The 20,413-nt window shown below is 35.6% G+C and overlaps 1 protein-coding gene across 10 annotated transcripts in view; it reads left to right on the top strand.

Moving 5' to 3' along the window:
* The window catches only part of rno (rhinoceros), an 83,873-nt gene that overhangs the window by 43,214 nt on the left and 20,246 nt on the right, over positions 1-20,413 (top strand). For all 10 annotated transcript variants that reach the window (XM_067792404.1, XM_067792402.1, XM_067792397.1 and 7 more), the window contains exon 7: positions 1,017-1,576. In XM_067792404.1, the coding sequence (XP_067648505.1) occupies positions 1,017-1,576 (560 nt within the window). The remainder of the gene's footprint in view (positions 1-1,016; positions 1,577-20,413) is intronic.

Raw genomic sequence — 20,413 nt, 5'->3', positions numbered from 1 at the left:
CTTTTCTATTAGTGTTTTGAAAAAAATGTGCAAAGTGAGCATAACAATTTATTAGATATACAACTTTTCTATTAGTGTTTTGTTTTAATAACTTGGTGAATTGGGTGATGCAAAGTCCGTGTTAAGCTGACAATGAAAGCGCCTGTTTTTTTAAATAACTTTTGAACAATTTTTGTTGTTATATCGGCCTACTGATTTGTAACAACGAGCTTTGACAGTTGTCTAAATTTTTTCTTTCTTTATTCTGATTTAAAATTTTTTCAATTAAGAAAAAATATATTATAACAATAATAATGATAAAATAATTATTGTTAGGCCTTGAGCTCGATATTAACCCAACGAGCTTTGGCAGTTGTCTAAATTTTTTCTTTCTTTATTCTGATTTAAAATTTTTTCAATTAAGAAAAAATATATTATAACAATAATAATGATAAAATAATTATTGTTAGGCCTTGAGCTCGATATAACTTTTGAACAGTTAGAAAGAGTTAAATTTCGCAATTAGTTTCTTATAACTGGCAGTGATGCGCATCCGTTGACACAACTTTCGACCATATCCGACCAATTTTTGACATGAACAATAAATGGCCTAAACAGTCTTAAACGAGTAGAAAATATAGTAACGCGCCGGACGCCGCCGCCGCCGCGCCGATATTTTTGACATTCGGCGGCGGTGTGTGAAAAACGACCCTAATCGGCGGCGGCGGCGGCGTTTATCGGCGGCGTATATCTCTAGTTCGCACCACTGAACCGAAACACTTCCATTTTCGAGGCGGTTTGCAGCCCTGATTTGAACCTAATAAAAAAAATAAATATATGAAAGCGCATAATAATAGTTGTAAAATGTGTTATAAACTAACTTCATACCCCACATTGGTTTTGATTGGCATTTAAACCTCTAAATGATTTTTGCCTCTTACAAAGGTTCACTTAGAAAAAATTTAAATAATGAGAAGTATTTTATGTTAATGAACAAACACTAAATATAAACAAAATATTGTTTTCTTTTATACCAGGACAATGGCTCTGTCGGACATGTTCAATGGGTATTAAACCAGACTGTGTGCTCTGCCCAAATAAGGGTGGCGCCATGAAATCAACCAAATCAGGCAAACATTGGGCACATGTTTCCTGCGCTCTATGGATACCCGAAGTAAGCATCGGTTGTGTTGATCGCATGGAACCAATAACAAAAATATCGAGCATTCCATCGAGTCGTTGGGCACTCGTTTGTATTTTGTGTCGAGCACGTGTCGGTGCTTGTATACAATGTTCTGTGAAAACATGTAAAACCGCCTATCATGTGACTTGCGCATTTCAACATGGTCTTGAGATGCGTGCAATTATTGAGGAAGGCAATGCAGAGGATGGTGTTAAATTGCGTTCCTACTGTCAAAAACATAGCGTTAGTAAAGGCAAAAAGGATGGTAGCGGTGGTGCTCATAGCAGTAACAAAAACAAACATAATACAACACATGGAGCAGCTAATGATGAGGACGATTGCCGACGACGTAAAAGTCGAAAATCAGATATGACTTCTGAAGAGCGTAATCAAGCACGGGCGCAACGATTACAGGTAAGTGGTTGTTTCGGTGAAGATTTTCTTTATCAACGAACTCTGCTGAGGCGGCTTTTAGCAGATTTTGAAATATTACTATATAATTTTATCTTACTATAAAATGCCTTAAGCTCGAATCGAACCTTGAATTACTATAAAAAATTTAAAATAAATACAAGGCGCGATAACCTAGAGAGAAGAAATTTTAGGCCGATATTCTCTTCTAATTTGCGTCGTGGCCAGGTCCGAAGATAGGGAAGGAGGGAGGGGGTATGGGGTTATGGGGGATACCCCCGGGCCCGGGGTTTTTCAGGGGGGCCGCGATTTAGAGGTACTAAGAAATTTTTTTTAATTCAGGAGTGTCTTTAGTTGTTCCATGTGCAAATTTTAAGCCGAATTTCAAAAGCAACGAATATTGATAATGATTTTTTGCCTGGGCCTGAGGAGACAATAAAAACATCAAACAAAAATGTGTTTCTCAGGGGGCCAGCGATTTAGAGGTACTAAGACATTTTTTTTAATTCAGAAGAGTCTTTAGTTGTTCCATGTGCAAATTTTAAGCCGAATTTCAAAAGCAACGAAAATTGATAATGATTTTTTGCCTGGGCCTGAGGAGACAATAAAATCATCAAACAAATATATATTTCTCAGGGGGCCCGCGATTTAGAGGTACTAAGAAATTTTTTTTAATTCAGGAGTGTCTTCAGTTGTTCCATGTGCAAATTTTAAGCCGAATTTCAAAAGCAACGAATATTGATAATGATTTTTTGCCTGGGCCTGAGGAGACAATAAAAAAATCAAACAAAAATGTGTTTCTCAGGGGCCCGCGATTTAGAGGTACTAAGACATTTTTTTTAATTCAGAAGAGTCTTTAGTTGTTCCATGTGCAAATTTTAAGCCGAAATTCAAAAGCAACGAATATTGGTAATGATTTTTTACTTGGGACTGAGGAGACAATGAAAACATCAAACAAAAATGTGTTTCTCAGGGGCCCCGCGATTTAGAGGTACTAAGACATTTTTCTTTAGTTGTTCCATGTGCAAATCTTAAGCCGAATTTCAGAAGCAACGAATATTGATAATGATTTTTTGCCCGGGCCTGAGGAGACAATAACAACATCAAACAAAAATGTGTTTCTCAGGGAGCCGCGATTTAGAGGTACTAAGACATTTTTTTTTAATTCAGGAGAGTCTTTAGTTGTTCCATGTGCAAATTTTAAGCCGAAATTCAAAAGCAACGAATATTGATAATGATTTTTTGCCTGGGCCTGAGGAGACAATAAAAACATCAAACAAAAATGTGTTTCTCAGGGGGCCCGCGATTTAGAGGTACTAAGACATTTTTTTTAATTCAGGGGAGTCTTTAGTTGTTCCATGTGCAAATTTTAAGCCGAATTTCAAAAGCAACGAATATTGATAATGATTTTTTGCCTGGGCCTGAGGAGACAATAACAACATCAAACAAAAATGTGTGAGGAGACAATAAAAACATCAAACAAAAATGTATGTTTATATGAATCCGAAATCGTAAAGTTTCCGTGGTGACACTGATGAAGGTTCATCTTCAAAAAGTCTTCCAACAATACCACCAACTCTGTATCAAAGTCCAGATTATTTAAACGACTTCGATATCGGTACCGTGAATAATGAGTTTTTGCGATCTGAAGAAGTCAACGAAATAATTCGTCGAGGTAATCAAAAGTGTCCTGTTATTTTTCCACGTGATTGTCATGACGAGGCATTTCCTACCTCTTTGTTAAACAGAATCTTGCCAAATGGACAGAAAGTGGAGCGTGACTGGTTAGTGTGGAGTGCCAGTAGCAATGCTTTTTATTGCCTACCATGTCGTCTATTAAGCACCAATAATTTAAATCGACCTAAAATTTTTTCTGCGTATATTCGAAATTCCAGGTATGGAAGAAGCTATACGATAAACTGCCATCACACGAAAATACTCAAGATAACATTAAATGTTATATTCAATGGCGATCTTTACAAAATCTAATTCAAAAGGAGGCTACAATTGATACACTTATCAATGACCAGCTAATCACTGAAACTCAAAAGTGGAAAGAAATTTTATATAGAATTTTGGACACTATTTTATTTTTGGGTGAAAGAGGCCTAGCTGTCAAAGGCGAAAATATATATATATTGGTGAACGAAACGATGGACAATTTTTGGGCATTTAAGATCCCACAAGCCAATATGATCCGATACTTATAGATAATTTGGAGAAAGTTAGGATTTCACAACAGCAGCACAAACGTTTACAAGCTCATTATCTTTCCCCAGACATTCAGAACAAGTTTATAGAAATTTGTGGAAAGCACGTGAGGGAAACTATATTAGATCAAGGCAAGAAAGCCAAGTATTTTGCTATTATCGTTGATGCTATGCCTGATGCTAGTCACTTTGAACAGACTAGGTTCATTTTGCGCTAACTCCATTTCAATTCGAAAGCAACAAATTTTACAATTCAAGAACGGGTTTTGGCTTTCGTAAATTGTAACCAAAAAACTGGTCAGAAAATTGCTGATCTAATTTGCCATACTTGATTGAAGATTGTCGTGCACAAGGGTACGATAACGGCGCCAATATGAAATGAGCTTACAACGGAGCACTACGTCACATTCTCGACAAAAACTCGAATGCTCTCTTCATAGGCTTTCAGCCAAAAGCCAAATTTGACATACGGCGATGTTACCGGCATTCTCAAGTACATCAACAAGTTCGAATATATCTTGCTGTCCTCAATTTGGTTCAAAATACTGACTACCATTAATGAAAGAAACGTGGTCCTCCAAGCTAGAGACGCCACCATAGATGTTGAGGTCCGACATCTAGATGCCTTATTAGCTGATTTGAAGTTGATCGGGAACCAATGGAAAACAATTTGAAACGAATTCAAAACAGTTGCTATTCAATTGAACATCTCGCCAAAGTTTCCGGACAATCGAAAGAGAAAACTCAAAAGACGTTCTGAAGATAATTTAAATGAGATGATTACGGATGATTCAGAGTCTGATTTTAAAAACAATACATTCCTGGTGATCGTTGATTCGGTAATCACTGGCATTACTGAACGATTTGCAGGTATTAGAAATTTGAGCGAGACGTTTTCCCTTTTGTGGCAATTTGAAGACACGGTTCGGGCGAGCGCAACAAAATTTGTCGAAAAATACAAGTCGGACATTTCTCAAAGCTTAGAATGCGAAATATTTCACTTGAAACACATTTACGAAGCAAATTTTGATAAAGATCTGTCACCATTGGAATTGCTAAATGCCATCTACATATGTTCAAAATCTGTATACGATTTTTCCCAACATTTGTGTTGCTTTACGTATCTTTTGCACTATACCTGTCAGTGTGGCTAGTGCAGAACGTTCCTTCAGCGTCCTTTCAAGAATCAAAAACTTTCATAGATAGTGTTCATCTCAAGAGCGAGTTTCAGGACTTGCCACGCTTTGTGTTGAAGCCGTTTTGGCAAGACAGTTAAATTTTGATATTATTATAAAAATTTTGCGGCGAAAAAAGCAAGTAAAGCCACTCTTTGATATCCCAACTTTCTATATTGAATAATTAAAATTTATAATCATCATTAAATTTATCAGAAATGTATTAAAATGTTACCAAATAACTAGAAAAGATTATTGAAACAATATGTGGCTGTTAAAAGAGAATTTTATTTCTACGTTACGATAAAATAGTATAAATAGTAAATATTCTATGTTAATTTTATTGTCAGCTCTTAGTCCTAAAATTATTTAGTTGATGTGGCAAAATTTTTTTTTGATGTAATCCATCAATAATGTTTCATGAATGAGACGTCAATTCAAGTTTATCAAATGTATTAGTGGATTTTTTATAGGGGGCCCGTAAGTTGTTTAGTCCCGGGCCCGGATTTTCTCTCTACGGCCCTGGTCGCGGCCCTTTTAATTTTCCATACAAATTGGCGGAACGGGACCCACATGTTTTATGCAGACTCCGAACGGAATCTGCAAGGCAGATGAATTTTCACTGATAAGCTTTTTATGACAGAAGTACAATCGGATGTTTTGTCAAATCACTGTCGAGGGGCGACGCCATTCAGGAAATGTTCTCTAATTGAAAAAAATGGTTTCCACATTCCGCTTGAACCCAGGATCTTCGGTGTGGTGGGCGGAGCTCGCTATCACCATACCACGGCGGCCGCCGTGATGAAAAGTAATGATATAAAACAATGTCCCATTATGCATGCACCTACCCTTCAAACATTTTATCACAAAAGACTCCTACATGACTCCTAAATGATTAAAATTATGAGCCTTATGACAAGATTATAACTAACACAAAGCGACTACGAAAGGAAATTTCATTTTATTTAATTTCAAACAGAATTTTACCAGTTTGAAATGTATTCATGCTACATCAATATTAATGCTATGAATTGGAGCTATGTTTTACCTATTTTGTTCTCTCTTTGAGTCCAAAATGTTTGAGCGATCCGGAAATGTTTGAGGGTTTATAAATAGGTCAAGTAGGAGGCATAAAATAAGAGCTCATAAAAAAAGAACAGTACCCAAAACTTGCGGAAGAGGAGCGCACACTCCCCAAGGAAACGCGAGTCACTCTAGCTCAACTTCGATCTGGATACTGTAACAGGTTAAACTATTACCTATCCAGAATCAACCCCGACATACAAAATGTATCTTTAATTGTAATGTGGAACCAAGGCCTATTATGGTCGACCCCTGTTGAAACAGCAACACCAATTGGACTCCCGTTAGGGGGTATTGATGACAATTTGTGATCGGTCAGACCTATTGGATGGGGCGAAGCACTGCTACAACAACAACAACAAGTTCATAAAAACCATAAATGAGCATTTTAGAAGTCATATCGGACTCTTATTTAGGCTCCTATGATGTACGAAATTAAGCTCATATTGGACGACCATCGCAAGAAGGGAAACACATTAATTCTAAACTGATATATGATCTCACAATGAGCGTAAACCATCCGAATTATTATACTCAGCTGAGCAGAGCTCACAGAGTATATTAATTTTGTTCGCATAACAGTTATAGTTTAGATAAAAACTATTTATTTTAAAAATATTTCTATTTATTTGTTTGAATCTTAATTTAACAAAATTTATTTATTTTATAAATTTTTATTATTTTTTTGATTGATTCAAAAATTTTCACTTTAAAAAGGTAACAAAATTACATTTATACTCCGCGTGCTTTGCACACAGAGTATATTAACTTTGGATAACGGTTGGTTGTACAGCTATAAAGGAATCGAGAAAGATATAGACTTCCATATATCAAAGTCATCAGTATCGAAAAAAATTTGATTGCGCCATGTCCGTCCGTCCGTCCGTCTGTCCGTTAACACGATAACTTGAGTAAATATTGAGATATCTTCACCAAATATGGTACACGAGCTTATCTGGACCCAGAATAGATTGGTATTGAAAATGAGCGAAATCGGATGATAACCACGCCCTATTTTTATATATATAACATTTTGGAAAACGCAAAAAACCTGATTATTTAGTAAATAATACACCTAGAATGTTGAGATTTGACTTGTGGACTGATATTGAGACTCTTGATAAAAGTTTGAACAATTTTTTTTTAAATGGGCGTGGCACCGACCCTTTTATGACTAAGCAATTTTCTATGTTTCGGGAGCCATAACTCGAAAAAAATTAACATATCGTAATGAAATTGTGTACACATATTTTCCTTATAGCAGAAAATATTTCTAGTAAAATGGACGGGATCGGTTAAAGACCACGGCAACTTAGATATAAAAGAAGTTTAAAAGGGTCGTAGAGTAGAATAGTAAGCTATAACTTAGCAAAAAATAGTTTTGAATCAATGATATTTCACTTATCAAGTTTTATTGTAAGAGGAAATGGGGAGACATTTTTCTCTTAAACGGGCGGTGCCACGTGTTATGTAGAAAAGTAATTTATCTGAAATGAAACGATAAACAATTGAAGCTCACGCTGAGTATATAATGTTCGGTTACACCCGGACTTAGACACCTTTACTTGTTTTTTTTTTTAATTTGTAAATATATAGTTAAAAAGTTAAATATTGATATAATATGTATCGTATACATATATAAAAAAAATGACTAAATAACTTGCTGCGGACTTCCAAGTAATTTTAGTTTAAAATTTTGATTGTTGTTGTAGATATTGCAATGATTGGGTTGTTGTTGTTGAAGTATCTTCAGTGATGCTGCAACGGCTTTAATTTATTATATGATTTTATAATGTTGAGTCATCAATAGTTGGTTGACATTTAAATTTCATTTGTTAATTGTTGCATAGCATAAACTTCAAATGAGTTGATAAAATGTCTCTTTAAGTTAATTATGTTATATTAAATGAGTATAAAAATTGGCACGAAGATTTCGAACGATAAAATGTAAATTTGAATGTAGTCAGAAAGTTGTTAATTTTAATTATTTTGCAATGAATTTTAAGTTTTCAGAGAACACACAAAATTTTAAAATGATATAATAGATTTAAACATACATAGATGCACTTTTAAAGTTTGTTCTTAATTTGAAAATTTCTTTTTTGGAAATTAATATAGTTGGTTTTTTTGGCCAAAATATTTGTCTTGATCGATGCTTTCTCAGGTGGCAAATTTGACGTTAATATGTTAATGTTGGTTGTTGAAGAAAAAATGTTTGTTTGTTAATTGGTGTTTTAAATCAGGATCGCCAATATAGTTTAGATAAAAACTATTTATTTTAAAAATGTTTCTATTTATTTGTTTGAATCGTAATTTAACCAAATTCATTTATTTCCATATATGTAATACTCCTATATTTCTACAAAAGGCTAGTTACATTCCCAAACATCAGAGTGCGGATATATTGATGTTCAAACGTTTTTGTTTTTGTATTCAATAACCGAATGTACCTAAATTTCATGATTCAATCACAGGAGGTTTGCTCGACGGACACATTTTTTGACATTTGCATCCATTTTGCTCCCAAATCGAATTGACATCCGTTAACTGTGATGTTTCTTTGCGATTTTTCGAAAAATATTAGTAGTAGAAATAGGAAGCAATCAGTTTAGAAATACCCGATAAGTACTAAATTCCATAGTTCCTAAGAACATTTTCTTTAATTTTAGGTTGAATTTATTAACTATGTCATGATCTATTAGTGTGGCTGAACATAGGTTTTATGAAAAGTACGCACACTTTCGTAAACCTATGAACATACGAAACCTAAATCAATTCATAATTCATTGTTCAACGCCAAAAACTCGACTAGTAAATCGATTCACGTAAAAATGTCATTATTAAATAATGGAGATGCCAAATGTATTCATTGAGCATGTTAACTTTTTCATTCCGTATGTTCGGAACATTCATCTCCATTTAAGAATTTGGGGAATGGGTTTATATTTGGAACATTAAGTATACATTTATTTGATATATTCGGGCTTCGTGAGGGAGTATAAAACGAACGTGTTCCAAGTATTCTAAATTAACGGTTTATCCGAAACACTTCCATGAATACTTAACGGAAACGATATTTCAGAATAAAGAGGTGAATACTCCCTGTGTAGCAGTACCGCACAAAAGTTAACTCTTCTGTCAAAGTCAGGGCCGGCATATAAAATTCTAAGCCCCGTCTTTTCAGTGCGAGTTTAAACTCCAGTTAAAGTTGACTAGAGTTTAACCCTGCCACTTCGACCGCTTAAGCTGAGATTAGCAGCAAAATTTGTTGTTATAGAACAAAGTGGCAAGGTTAAACTCTAGTCAACTTTAACTGGAGTTTAAACTCACACTGAAAACCCCAGCCTAAGACAATGAGCAATTTTCTTTTATTTTTTTTGTCAGTTCATTGCGGCTTCTAAGTACAGTATCACCCCATGTCGGCCGCCTGTTCAAAAACGTCCTATCTCAAAATATTTTTCAAAAATTTCCCATTTCAGGATTTGTCACAAACACGCCTTAAATTGAAGAACGTGTTATGTCAGAATGCCTTTCATTAACTCCCTCTTATGTCAAAATACATTGAACTTATGCTCATATGGGGAGTTTTTGAAATAAATTTTGAGATAGAGTATTTTTGAATAAAATTCTAACGTACAGCATTCTTCAAACAAATTCTGAAAGAATGGCCCAGCTAACATAACTATTTATAAATTCAGTAGAAATTGATTTATATCCCCTAAAACCTGTTGGCATTTGCTAATTTATAATCACTTCTAATATACTACTAAAGGTACTTTGCTACTACAATTTTCGGGATTGAATTATTCCCCATTTTCCTTACATCGTAAAAGCAACCCGGCCAAATTTTTCAACTCGGGAGTGTCAAAGCTCTGTCATCATTGGAGAACAAACCTCTTTTTATAGGCTGTCTTGTTTTGATTTCGAATTCAGAACACATTACGAGCATTTTCTATTAGCAATATAGGAGTATTACATATATGTTTATTTTATAATATTTCTTTTTGATTGATTCAAAAATTTTCATTTTAAAAAGGTAACAAAATTATTTTTAAATATGGAAACATTACAAGTAGAAAACAAGTTAAAGTATTAACATAAATAAAGTAAACAACTAAATATAGACCCTACAACGGTACCCCGTAACGGCATAAACTAATCGAGATAGATATAGACTTCTATATATCAAAATGATCTGTGCGAAAAAAGAAATTCATTTAGCCATGTCCGTCCGTCCGTCCGTCTGTCCGTGAACACGATAACTTGAGTAAATTTTGAGGTATTTTAATGAAATTTGGTATGTAAGTTCCTGGGCACTCATCCCAGATCGCTATTTAAAATTAACGAAATCGGACTATAACCACGCCCACTTTTTCGATATTTAAAATTTCGAAAAACCGAAAAAGTACGATAATTCATTACCAAAGACGGATAAAGCGATGAAACTTGGTAGGTAAGTTTACCTTATGACGCAGAATAGAAAATTAGTAAAATTTTGGACAATGAGCGTGGCACTGCCACTTTTAAAAGAAGGTAATTTAAAAGTTTTGCAAGCTGTAATTTGGCAGTCGTTGAAGATATCATTATGAAATTTGGCAGGAACTTTACTCCTATTACTATATGTGTTCTAAATAAAAATTAGCAAAATCGGATGACGAACACGCCCACTTAAAAAAAATTAAAGTTAAATTTTAACAAAAAATTGAATATCTTTACACTATATAAGTAAATTATGTCAACATTCAACTCCGGTAATGATATGGTGCAGCAAAATACAAAAATAAAAGGGAATTTCAAAATGGGCGTGGCTCCGCCCTTTTTCATTTAATTTGTCTAGAATACTTTCAATGCCATAAGTCGAACAAAAATTCACCAATCCTTGTGAAATTTGGTAAGGGCATAGCTTCTATGACGATAACTGTTTTCTGTGGAAATGAGCGAAATCGGTTCAAGCCACGCCCAGTTTTTATACACAGTCGACCAGTCGAAAAATCGATATATCTTTACTAAACTTAGTTCACGTACTTATCTGAACTTACTTTATCTTTGTATTAAAAATGGGCGAAATCCGACTATGACCACGTCTACTTTTTCGATATCGAATGTTTCGAAAAAATGATACAAAATGCCATAATTGTATACCAAATACGAAACAAGGGATGAAACATGGTGATTGGATTGGTTTTTTGACGCAAAATATAACTTTAGAAAAAACTTTGTAAAATGGGTGTGACACCTACCATATTAATTAGAAGAAAATGAAAAGTTCTGCAGGACGAAATTAAAAGCCCTTGGAATCATGGCAGGAATACTGTTCTTGGTATTACATATATAAATAAATTAGCGGTACCCGACAGATAATGTTCTGGGTCACCCGGGCCCAAATTTTGTTCGATATCTCGAAAACGCCTTCACATATACAACTAAGGCCCACTCCCTTTTAAAATACTCTTTAATACCTTTCATTTGATACCCATGTCATATAAACACATTCCAGTGTTACCCTGGGTTCATTTTCCTACATCGTCATTTTCCCTTATTTGACAAAGGATGAAGGAAAATCGTTCCAAAAAAAGTAACCCTTGGTCTACAGTTTCGGACTATTATCGGATTCATAATTAAGAGCGCTTCGAAAATATTCCAGGGGTGGTTTAAAAAGAAAATGATAAAGAAATGCGTTTAAATTTAACCAAATTTTCATATTAAAGAAAAATATATATTCAAATAAAACAAATTGATAGCTTAAGAAAGATAGCAAAGGCAAGTTGTTCCACTTTTTAGTATTACCATTTGTATGTATCCATGAAAAATACAATTTTGTCTCCAAAGTTCTCAGCTGAGTATGTAATGTTCGGTTACACCCGAACTTAGCCTTCCTTACTTGTTTTTGAATCACTTTGACTCCAAATGTCTGCTGAGTAGTACTTTAAAATAAGTTTGAAATAAAAAAAAACGATTATTATCAAAACTAATTATACACTGAAATACCAAAGTACGAGGCATTATCCCGACTTATACAATTCCGAATTCGGAGTCCCGAAATACATAATACAGACACAGCCAAATCTCGACCAATAGACCGATTTTCTTATGGCTCTAGTTTGGTTTGTTTTTGTTGTGCCTTGTTGGAATTTCGCAAAACTATTAAGTTTATGACTTGTCGGGAATCTGAACGTCGGGACTATGAAGGGCAACCGGGCTGTAAATAAAAATATAGGTACACGCTAAACAACACTAAAAACAAAGAATGACTTTCTGGGTATATGTATGACCAAACAAATTTTTTTTTGTAGAGAGCAAAAAAATTATTTTACGTTTAACCTTCAAGGCATAGATACTAGCTGCCGAAGTAGGAAATTGTGCTCTTTCTATTACATTTTTTTATTTGTTGAATAAAAAAGTAAAAACGATGCCTTCTTTTCTTATTTCAATGGTATGCCTTTTTTATGCTTTATATAATAGCTGTAATAAGAGATCAAGAATTAGAATTAAAAGTGATAAATTGTCCCCTTACAAAAAACAAGTTGGCGGATCTGGTAAGGCGACACACGGATTCCTATGCATTTTGATGCGCTTTATCCGAGTCTGTTATTCGAATTGACTTAAACAGGTCGTAGTTTAGTTCTTACGTGAAAATTCGGAAGAATTCACTAATCACTGGTTTCTTAGGTTATAATTTTTTTTCTTAATTGACAACGAAGTTTTATATAATACAATTTTTCTCAAAAAAGCCAGTGTTGTTGTGGGACAAAATAGCTTATTTTTATAATTGATATTAGAGAAAAATTGTAAGTTTACAAACGGCGATGGTTACTAGGACATGTTTCTGAATTTCACTTCTTCATCAGCTAGCTTTTCGGGAGCTGAGCGTTGAATCTCCGTTGTTCGCTGTACAATTGGTCTCTAAGAGTTGCCTTTTTGTTTATATTCCTTTTGATCACCATGTAGGCACATACACTCTGTATGTAGTTTATTCCTAATGGTGTGGATATGATTTTTAGGCGCGCTTTTGAAAGCTTAGTAACATTTGTTCGGATTTTTACAGTATTTGTTTTTAATAATTCCACTGTTACTATTATATCAATATGATCATATGTATTTAATTAGCGAGCTTTGCTCATATTGCTTTATACAATGGTTTTTGTAATTGATATTAGAGAAAAATTGTAAGTTTACAAACGGCGATGGTTACTAGGACATGTTTCTCAAAAGAGTACATTATTTCAGTTCCGAGAAGTACTAAACATTTTCTGGCGTATTTGTTGTGTTTATAAAATAGCTATTAAACGCACCTGCTATCTCGGAAGTTTTTCTCAAAACTTTATCGTTGTATTCTGTTTGCGTATTTTCAACCATTCAAAAGATCATATATTTGTAAGATAATGAATAAACATTAAAGACTTAAAAATAGTTTAAAATAAATTGGCGATGCAAAAGCCGCAATATGCGCTACATGGTTGAGTTATTTAAATAACCCTCGAATCTGTATTTCGAAAAAAATCAAAATCTTTGATGGTGCCGCAAGATCAATTATGTTTTATGGAGCGCAGGCATGGGGTGGGGACCATCATGAACAGGTAGAAAAACTCTTACGTTTATTCATAAAGAAGCTTATTTTCCTGCCTGCAAAGACACCTAACTATATGTTGCATTTAGAAACGGGTATAGTTCCCCAGTTCTTCCACACACTTCGGGCGCACATGTTATTTATAGTACGTTGTCTTAGTTTACCTTCGAACAGGCTCCCACGTATACTTGCTGAGGAAAGCATACGGTAAGATGCACCCTGGGTTAAAAATTGGAAACAGCTATCACTCAGCGCGGGCTTAGAACCACTAACCGACTATTCTCCTGCTTTTCTTAAAGACCACTTCTTTCTTGCTTATTAAGCTAGTCGATAAATGTGCATCGTGCTCAAGTCTCTACCACACATGATCTTTACCCCTAACTTGGCTCCCGTGAGCGTTACATATTTTGACGATGAACATTCAGCGTATGCCATTAGCTTAATTCTCCGTGCGAGAGGTGGTCTCTTGAACCTTAGTGCGAGATCTTTCAAGAACGTAACAACTGCAATATGTCCAGTTTGTAGCCTAGGCGATGATGAAAGTGTTCACCACTTTATCGGTGTTTGCCCAGCCTACAATGTTTACCGGTTGGTAGTTTTGGTGAAAAAGTTTTGGACCTGGCAAGTGTGGTAGAGATTATGTTATTTTTTTTTATCTGCAAGCCAGCCTAAAGTATAGAGATCTTATTTTAAATGAATTTTCGTAAGCTCGTTATGTCAAATAAGTTTAGTCAGTTATAGTGTGGCACTCAACACGTTTGTTACTGCCATAATTTTAATTTATTTTAAACTATTTTTAAGTCTTCAATGTTTATTCATTATCTTACAAATGTATGATCTTTTGAATGGTTGAAAATAAATATACTACTACTACTTCAAATTATTAAATAAATTGAATATACATATGTATGTAGGTGATACATTATTTTGGCCCTAAACAAGTTGATTAAGAACTCTCCCAGTTTTAGCGCTGTAGTCAATATTTTTATATACATACATATATTAGGCTTCCATCGCGTTAAAATTTTTAAACTCCCAAATTTATTTTCGAATTACAATTGGCGTACTTTTTCTTCAATTTGTAAAATTTATTTTTCTTTTTGATGGATTTCGTGGAAAAATTTCTCTGCGGACATAGAATGTTGAAGTGAAAAGGCAAGAGTTGCTCATATCTGAAATGGATAAAAAGCCGATGAGTAGGTAAAGGGAGGGATTCGAGGGGTTGATAAGCGCAATACAAAGCTTTATAGCTTCAAAGCTTCCGCAACCTCACCTACGCGAGGGGAATCCTGTTACAAGTATGAATGTATCATACACATGCAGCACTCTATGAATCGACCGAAGACGTCCCAATCCGTTTGGGAGAAATCAAAAGTGACAGGACCTATGTATGATCTCAGAGCTATGATAATATCAAGTCAGAAAGGAGTGGACAGAAGCGCGAATTTCTAAGATCATATGCAAATCCTATGATCTTGGACTCACATAGTTGCTCATATCTCTAAAGAGAGAAGACTAATGACTCACGATGCGCATTCTAACTGAACACGGCCTTCTGACCTCGTCAGTACCAGCAGATGTCGCGAAGGCGGTATGACTTGAAGCCATTTTGCTCCCTTATTTCCAAGCAAATTTGCAGCTAGCCCCTCATCAGAATGGCTTCAGAAAACTCCATAGCACTACCACCGCGCTAAATGCCATTAGCACCCAGATAAATTGCGGTTTAAATCAATACCCCCACCATAGAACAGTACTCGTAGCGCTAGACCTATCAAAAGCTTTTGATACGGTCAACCATGGCTCGTTACTGCAAGACCTGGAAGGGTCTACCCTTCCCCCATGTCTTAAAAGGTGGACCGCAAATTATCTGGGTGGTCGGCAGGCATCGGTGCAATTTAGAAACGAAACATCAAAACCAAGGAGAATTAAACAAGGGGTGCCACAGGGTGGTGTCCTATCCCCACTTTTGTTTAATTTCTACATATCTAAGCTACCTTCACCACCGGAAGGAGTCACAATCGTTTCCTACGCCGATGACTGCACAATAATGGCCACAGGCCCAGGCCCAAAGATCGATGCGCTATGCAATAAAATAAACGGCTACCTCCCTGATCTCTACAGTTTTTTCGCTTCACGAAACCTGGCATTATCACCGACTAAATCTTCCGCGATCTTATTTACAACATGGACGTCCCAAATGTCGACCATTTTGAACATCCACGTCGATGGCACTACGCTACCGACTGTCCTACACCCCAAAATCTTGGGTGTGACGTTTGATCAGGATCTATATTTTGGTGAGCACGCAGCCGCAATTGTTCCAAGAATTCAGAGCCGTAACAAAATCCTCCAATCCCTCGCTGGCAGTACCTGGGGAAAAGATAAAGAAACGCTCATGACTACATACAAAGCAATTAGCCAGCCGATTACGTGCTACGCGTCACCCATATGGTCGCCAAGCCTAAAAACTACCCACTGGAAGAAACTACAGGCCCGCCAAAATACTGCTCTCAGAATCGCCACGGGCTGTCTTCTTATGTCCCCAGAACACCATCTGCATAATGAGGCGAGAATACTCCCCATCAGGGAGAGAAATGAGATGCTGACCAAACAGTTCCTGTTGAATACCCATAAACCTGGGCATCCCAACAGACATCTGATTGATGAACCAGCACCGCCTAGGGGCTTAAGGAGTCATCTCCGTAAGCATTTTGAGGAAACACGGCACCTGAGGACCCAGCCGTATGAAGGGAAAAACACAAGCAGGTCCTTGGTGAACTCCATAAACAGGCGTCGGACCTTTATGCCGGGAATTGCCCGGTGAATCCTGTACTTAAGGAAAATTATCCAAAACTCGCAGAAGAGGAACGCATACTCCCCAGGGAAACGCGTGTCACTCTTGCTCACCTTCGTTCTGGATACTGTAACAGGTTAAACTCTTACCTATCCAGAATCAACCCCCACATACAAAATGTATGCCCCGCTTGCAATGTGTCCCCACATGCCACCAACCATCTCTTTAATTGTAATGTGGAACCAACGCCTCTAACACCCCTTTCCTTATGGTCCACCCCTGTTGAAACGGCAAGTTTCCTTGGACTCCCGTTAGAGGATATTGATGACAATTTGTAATCGGTCCCGGCTATTTGGTGGGGCGAGCATTGCTACAACAAAGGCGGTAAAGGGAGCAAGTTTTGAGGACGTTCGGTGTTCGTGCCCTGCGCTCGCAAGTTCAAGGCTCTAGTTACTTGGGGCGACAGGGCTGCTGGATATCGGGACGGCAATTAAGCCAGACGCCAGAAAACTTTTAGTATTTGCCAAGAGGACGGAGTTATTCTTCAAAATAAGTCCTCGTACACACTAAGTACAGTAGAATCGCGAAAAAGTTAACCAAAATGTCCCAAGGGTAGTTTGCTTTTTCGAAATATTAACTTTTCCAAGCCGTTTTCAAATTTGAAAAAATTCACTAGTGAACATAGTTTTTGGGATATAACACATTGAATTTATTTAAATGACTTAGTTTTAATCATTACAGAGCATAAACCTAGATTTAATTTGTACTGGCTGATTTCAAGTTCACAGAACATACATATTTATTTATTGACATTGTAAATATCGACGTGCCATACGAAAAGTAACACTTTAAAACATTGCTCAATTATATGGTTGGCTCATCTCATCAGCTGATTTTATTTTTGTCATTGCATGGTCGATGGGATTGTCAAAAGGAGATGGCAAACTCAAAATGCAACCAACACATTGGCAACATGTTCTTACAACATACAAAAACTGCTAAGTTTTATGTTTTCATTCCATTCCATTCGCATAACACCAACACGCAGATTTTGACAATCTGAACTAAAATATTTTGTTTTTGCAAAGATGAGCCAACCATATAGTTCAAACATGACTTAAAAATTTTTTTTCAAAGAAATCCTATGAAAAAAATTTTGTAAGTGCTACTTTTCGTATGGAACGTCGATATGTGCTTCTTAATTTGTAACAGCTGGTTTAAAGAAGCAGTCGAGACTTGTTTGTTTTTTTCTTTTGTGTAATAGCTTTTGACAATTTTCGCCCGGATATTTACTACTTTATCAAGGTATTGATGCATCCAACTGCTTCCGAAAAACTCACTTTCTGTTGTTGCATATCTTGCTCGATAGCTGATTCTTCGTTATCATTATTGGACGCTTTGCAATCTTCGTCATCTTCCGTAATTTGGACGTCGTTCCAATTTTCAATGTCGTCAATGCCGACATCAACACCACCCACCTTTGACAATAACAGAGAAATAGGGGAATACCCGCAGGTTTTTTTATTGCCAAACAAACGGTTGAATTTGAAAAAAGCTCAGAAAAGTTAACCAATAGTTAACTTTTTGGGTCTGATACGATATGTCGAAAATAAAAATGTCGAAAACCGAAAGTCCCGAAAAATAAAAATGTCGAAAAAGAAAATGTCGAAAAAAAAATCGAAATAATGTAATAATTCGCGCGAATTTTACACATCATTAATTACATTATTTCGATAATTGTAATATATGAATATAAACGCCTCTTCACCTGGGAATCAATAATTCAAAGACGGAAAATGATATTTATTCTGTCAAAATATGTTCACAAGAAACCAATTAGTAACCCCAAGGCGATTAAAAATCGGAGGCCCGATATATATTTTTTTGCACGAAACCCCTTATTGCATAAGTGACCTTCGGCCAAGTTAAAAAAATAATAGCCCTGGATGGATCCAACGCGGGCTACGCTATCCACAGTGTTTCTGCAGAAAATACATTTTTGCATATATGTTTGTGTTTACAACAAAATCATTGAAAATGCCAAAACATATGAAAATGTGCAACTGTTCTTCGCAAATGTCTCTTGAAAAGTAAAATATACCAAACATGTAAGCTGGCATTTTTCTGTTCTTCTTCGCTTCTTTATCACTAATCCATTATCTCCAAATTTTTTTACACCAATAATCCAAAAACGAAAAGTAGAAATTTTGCTTCAGTCAAAATATTGACCAATTACCGAGAGATAACCCTGCACTGATACGAAAGGGACCATCTTTCCGGGTTATAAAAATAACCCAGGGTAAGTCCAACAGCGGCTGCGCTTAAAGTGTATGTGTGCGATTATTATTTATTTTAACTTACCAGGTTAAATAATCATTAAATAAGCGTATAATTATGTTTCGAAATTCGTATATTTGTGGCCAAATTATGTACATAGCGTTACATTAGTGGGCTCATGTATGTAAATAAAAAAGGAACAACAAAAATACGTATAATGTATATGATAACAGTAATATTTAAGTGAGAGAAGTATAATATGCTAAGTTTTTTAAAAGTTCAATTTTAGACTATTCTTCTTTTTTATCTAGAATTCTAAGAATATTTTCCTTTCTCTTTTGGTATGATATTTTGTGTTCGGTAATATTTTGAGCGTGTATAAGATTTATTTTATTTTTAACTACAATATATTCAGATTTTAAATGTTCAACTAGCTTATATACGTCCACGTGGTTTTTATCAACTATAACCTGTAGTCTTCTGTGCCAAGCTTCAACCGAGTTCTGCGTGGTTAGGAATTTCAAATCCATTTGCTCATATATTGACAAAAATGCTGGGGGATACGATGAAGCTGGCTTACCCCCGAAAATGTAGTTTTTTTCCATCCATTTTAAAATATTTACGCAATTACTACTCATTGACTTTTTGAGGCAATCATAATATAGAGGTATCTCCCCCGGCTTTAAGAAAGCTAAACATTTCAGCATTCTTAACTTTAGGGAAAATATTTCGTTCTTTCCGTATAGCGCTGCAAGTTTTTCACTCTAGATTTTTCTCCATAGAAAAAGTGGAAAAAGCATCCTTTATTGATAATACTTGGGAAGTATGACTTTGATACAGAAATTATTGATTTCTCAAAATCAGAAATAACATATTCGGGACAGAGATGCACATTATTGTAGCAAGCGATTCTTAAAAATTTCAAAAAAAAAAAAAAACCTTCGTAACATTGCTTACTCTTGCTACTCATTAGACAATAAATTACAGGAACGACATGCTCGTTTATGTGTGCATGAATCGTAAATAATTGTCGCATGATTGTTGGAACAACTTTAAAAGTTCCGCCCCGTAGCCACACCGAAGACCTCTCTAAAACTTTAAGGTTATCAATGCTTCCAAAAATTAAAATACGCTCCTGAAAAAAACTTTTATCCGATAGCAAAAAAACTTCACCTTCCGCTTTTCTTAGATCTTCTGGAATAACAATTTCACTCAGCGTTGCCGGTTCCTTGAGCATGTTGCTCCTCACTCTTTTTATTTTCTGCATGCAATTCTCTGCCCTGGGTACATAAATTCTGCATTCCGCTGGAATTCAGTTTGATTTCAGCTATCAAGCAGTTTCGATTAAGATGATATCTAGCGAGCAATAGCAGTATTATTTTGAAAGTCAGTTTCATTTAAGCTATCAGTTTGGTTATTAAGCCAGCTAGTTGCAAAGTATAAGTGTTATTGTGAAGTACTTTAATAAAGGCCATTTTTCCATTATTCAATATTGGAGTTATTTATTCAACAGTTTAGTGATACGAACTTAGCAAAAAGGCAAATTGGTGTCAGAAGAGGAATTGTTGAATAAATTCCAGAGGACAACAAGGACATGGCAAAGTTCATTGAATTGAAGATTCAGCAACTAAAGAAGGAGTTGGAGAGCCGTGGATTGAATACAAGCGGCGTTAAACTCGAACTTCAGGCACGGCTACGAGAGGCAATGAAAGCAGAAGGAATTGATGTGGAAGA

The sequence above is a fragment of the Eurosta solidaginis genome, chromosome 5, assembly GCF_040869045.1.
Source record: "Eurosta solidaginis isolate ZX-2024a chromosome 5, ASM4086904v1, whole genome shotgun sequence".
NCBI classification, from domain to species: domain Eukaryota; kingdom Metazoa; phylum Arthropoda; class Insecta; order Diptera; family Tephritidae; genus Eurosta; species Eurosta solidaginis.
Note: the sequence above shows the minus strand (reverse complement) of the source record. Positions and strands in the feature narration are given on the sequence as shown.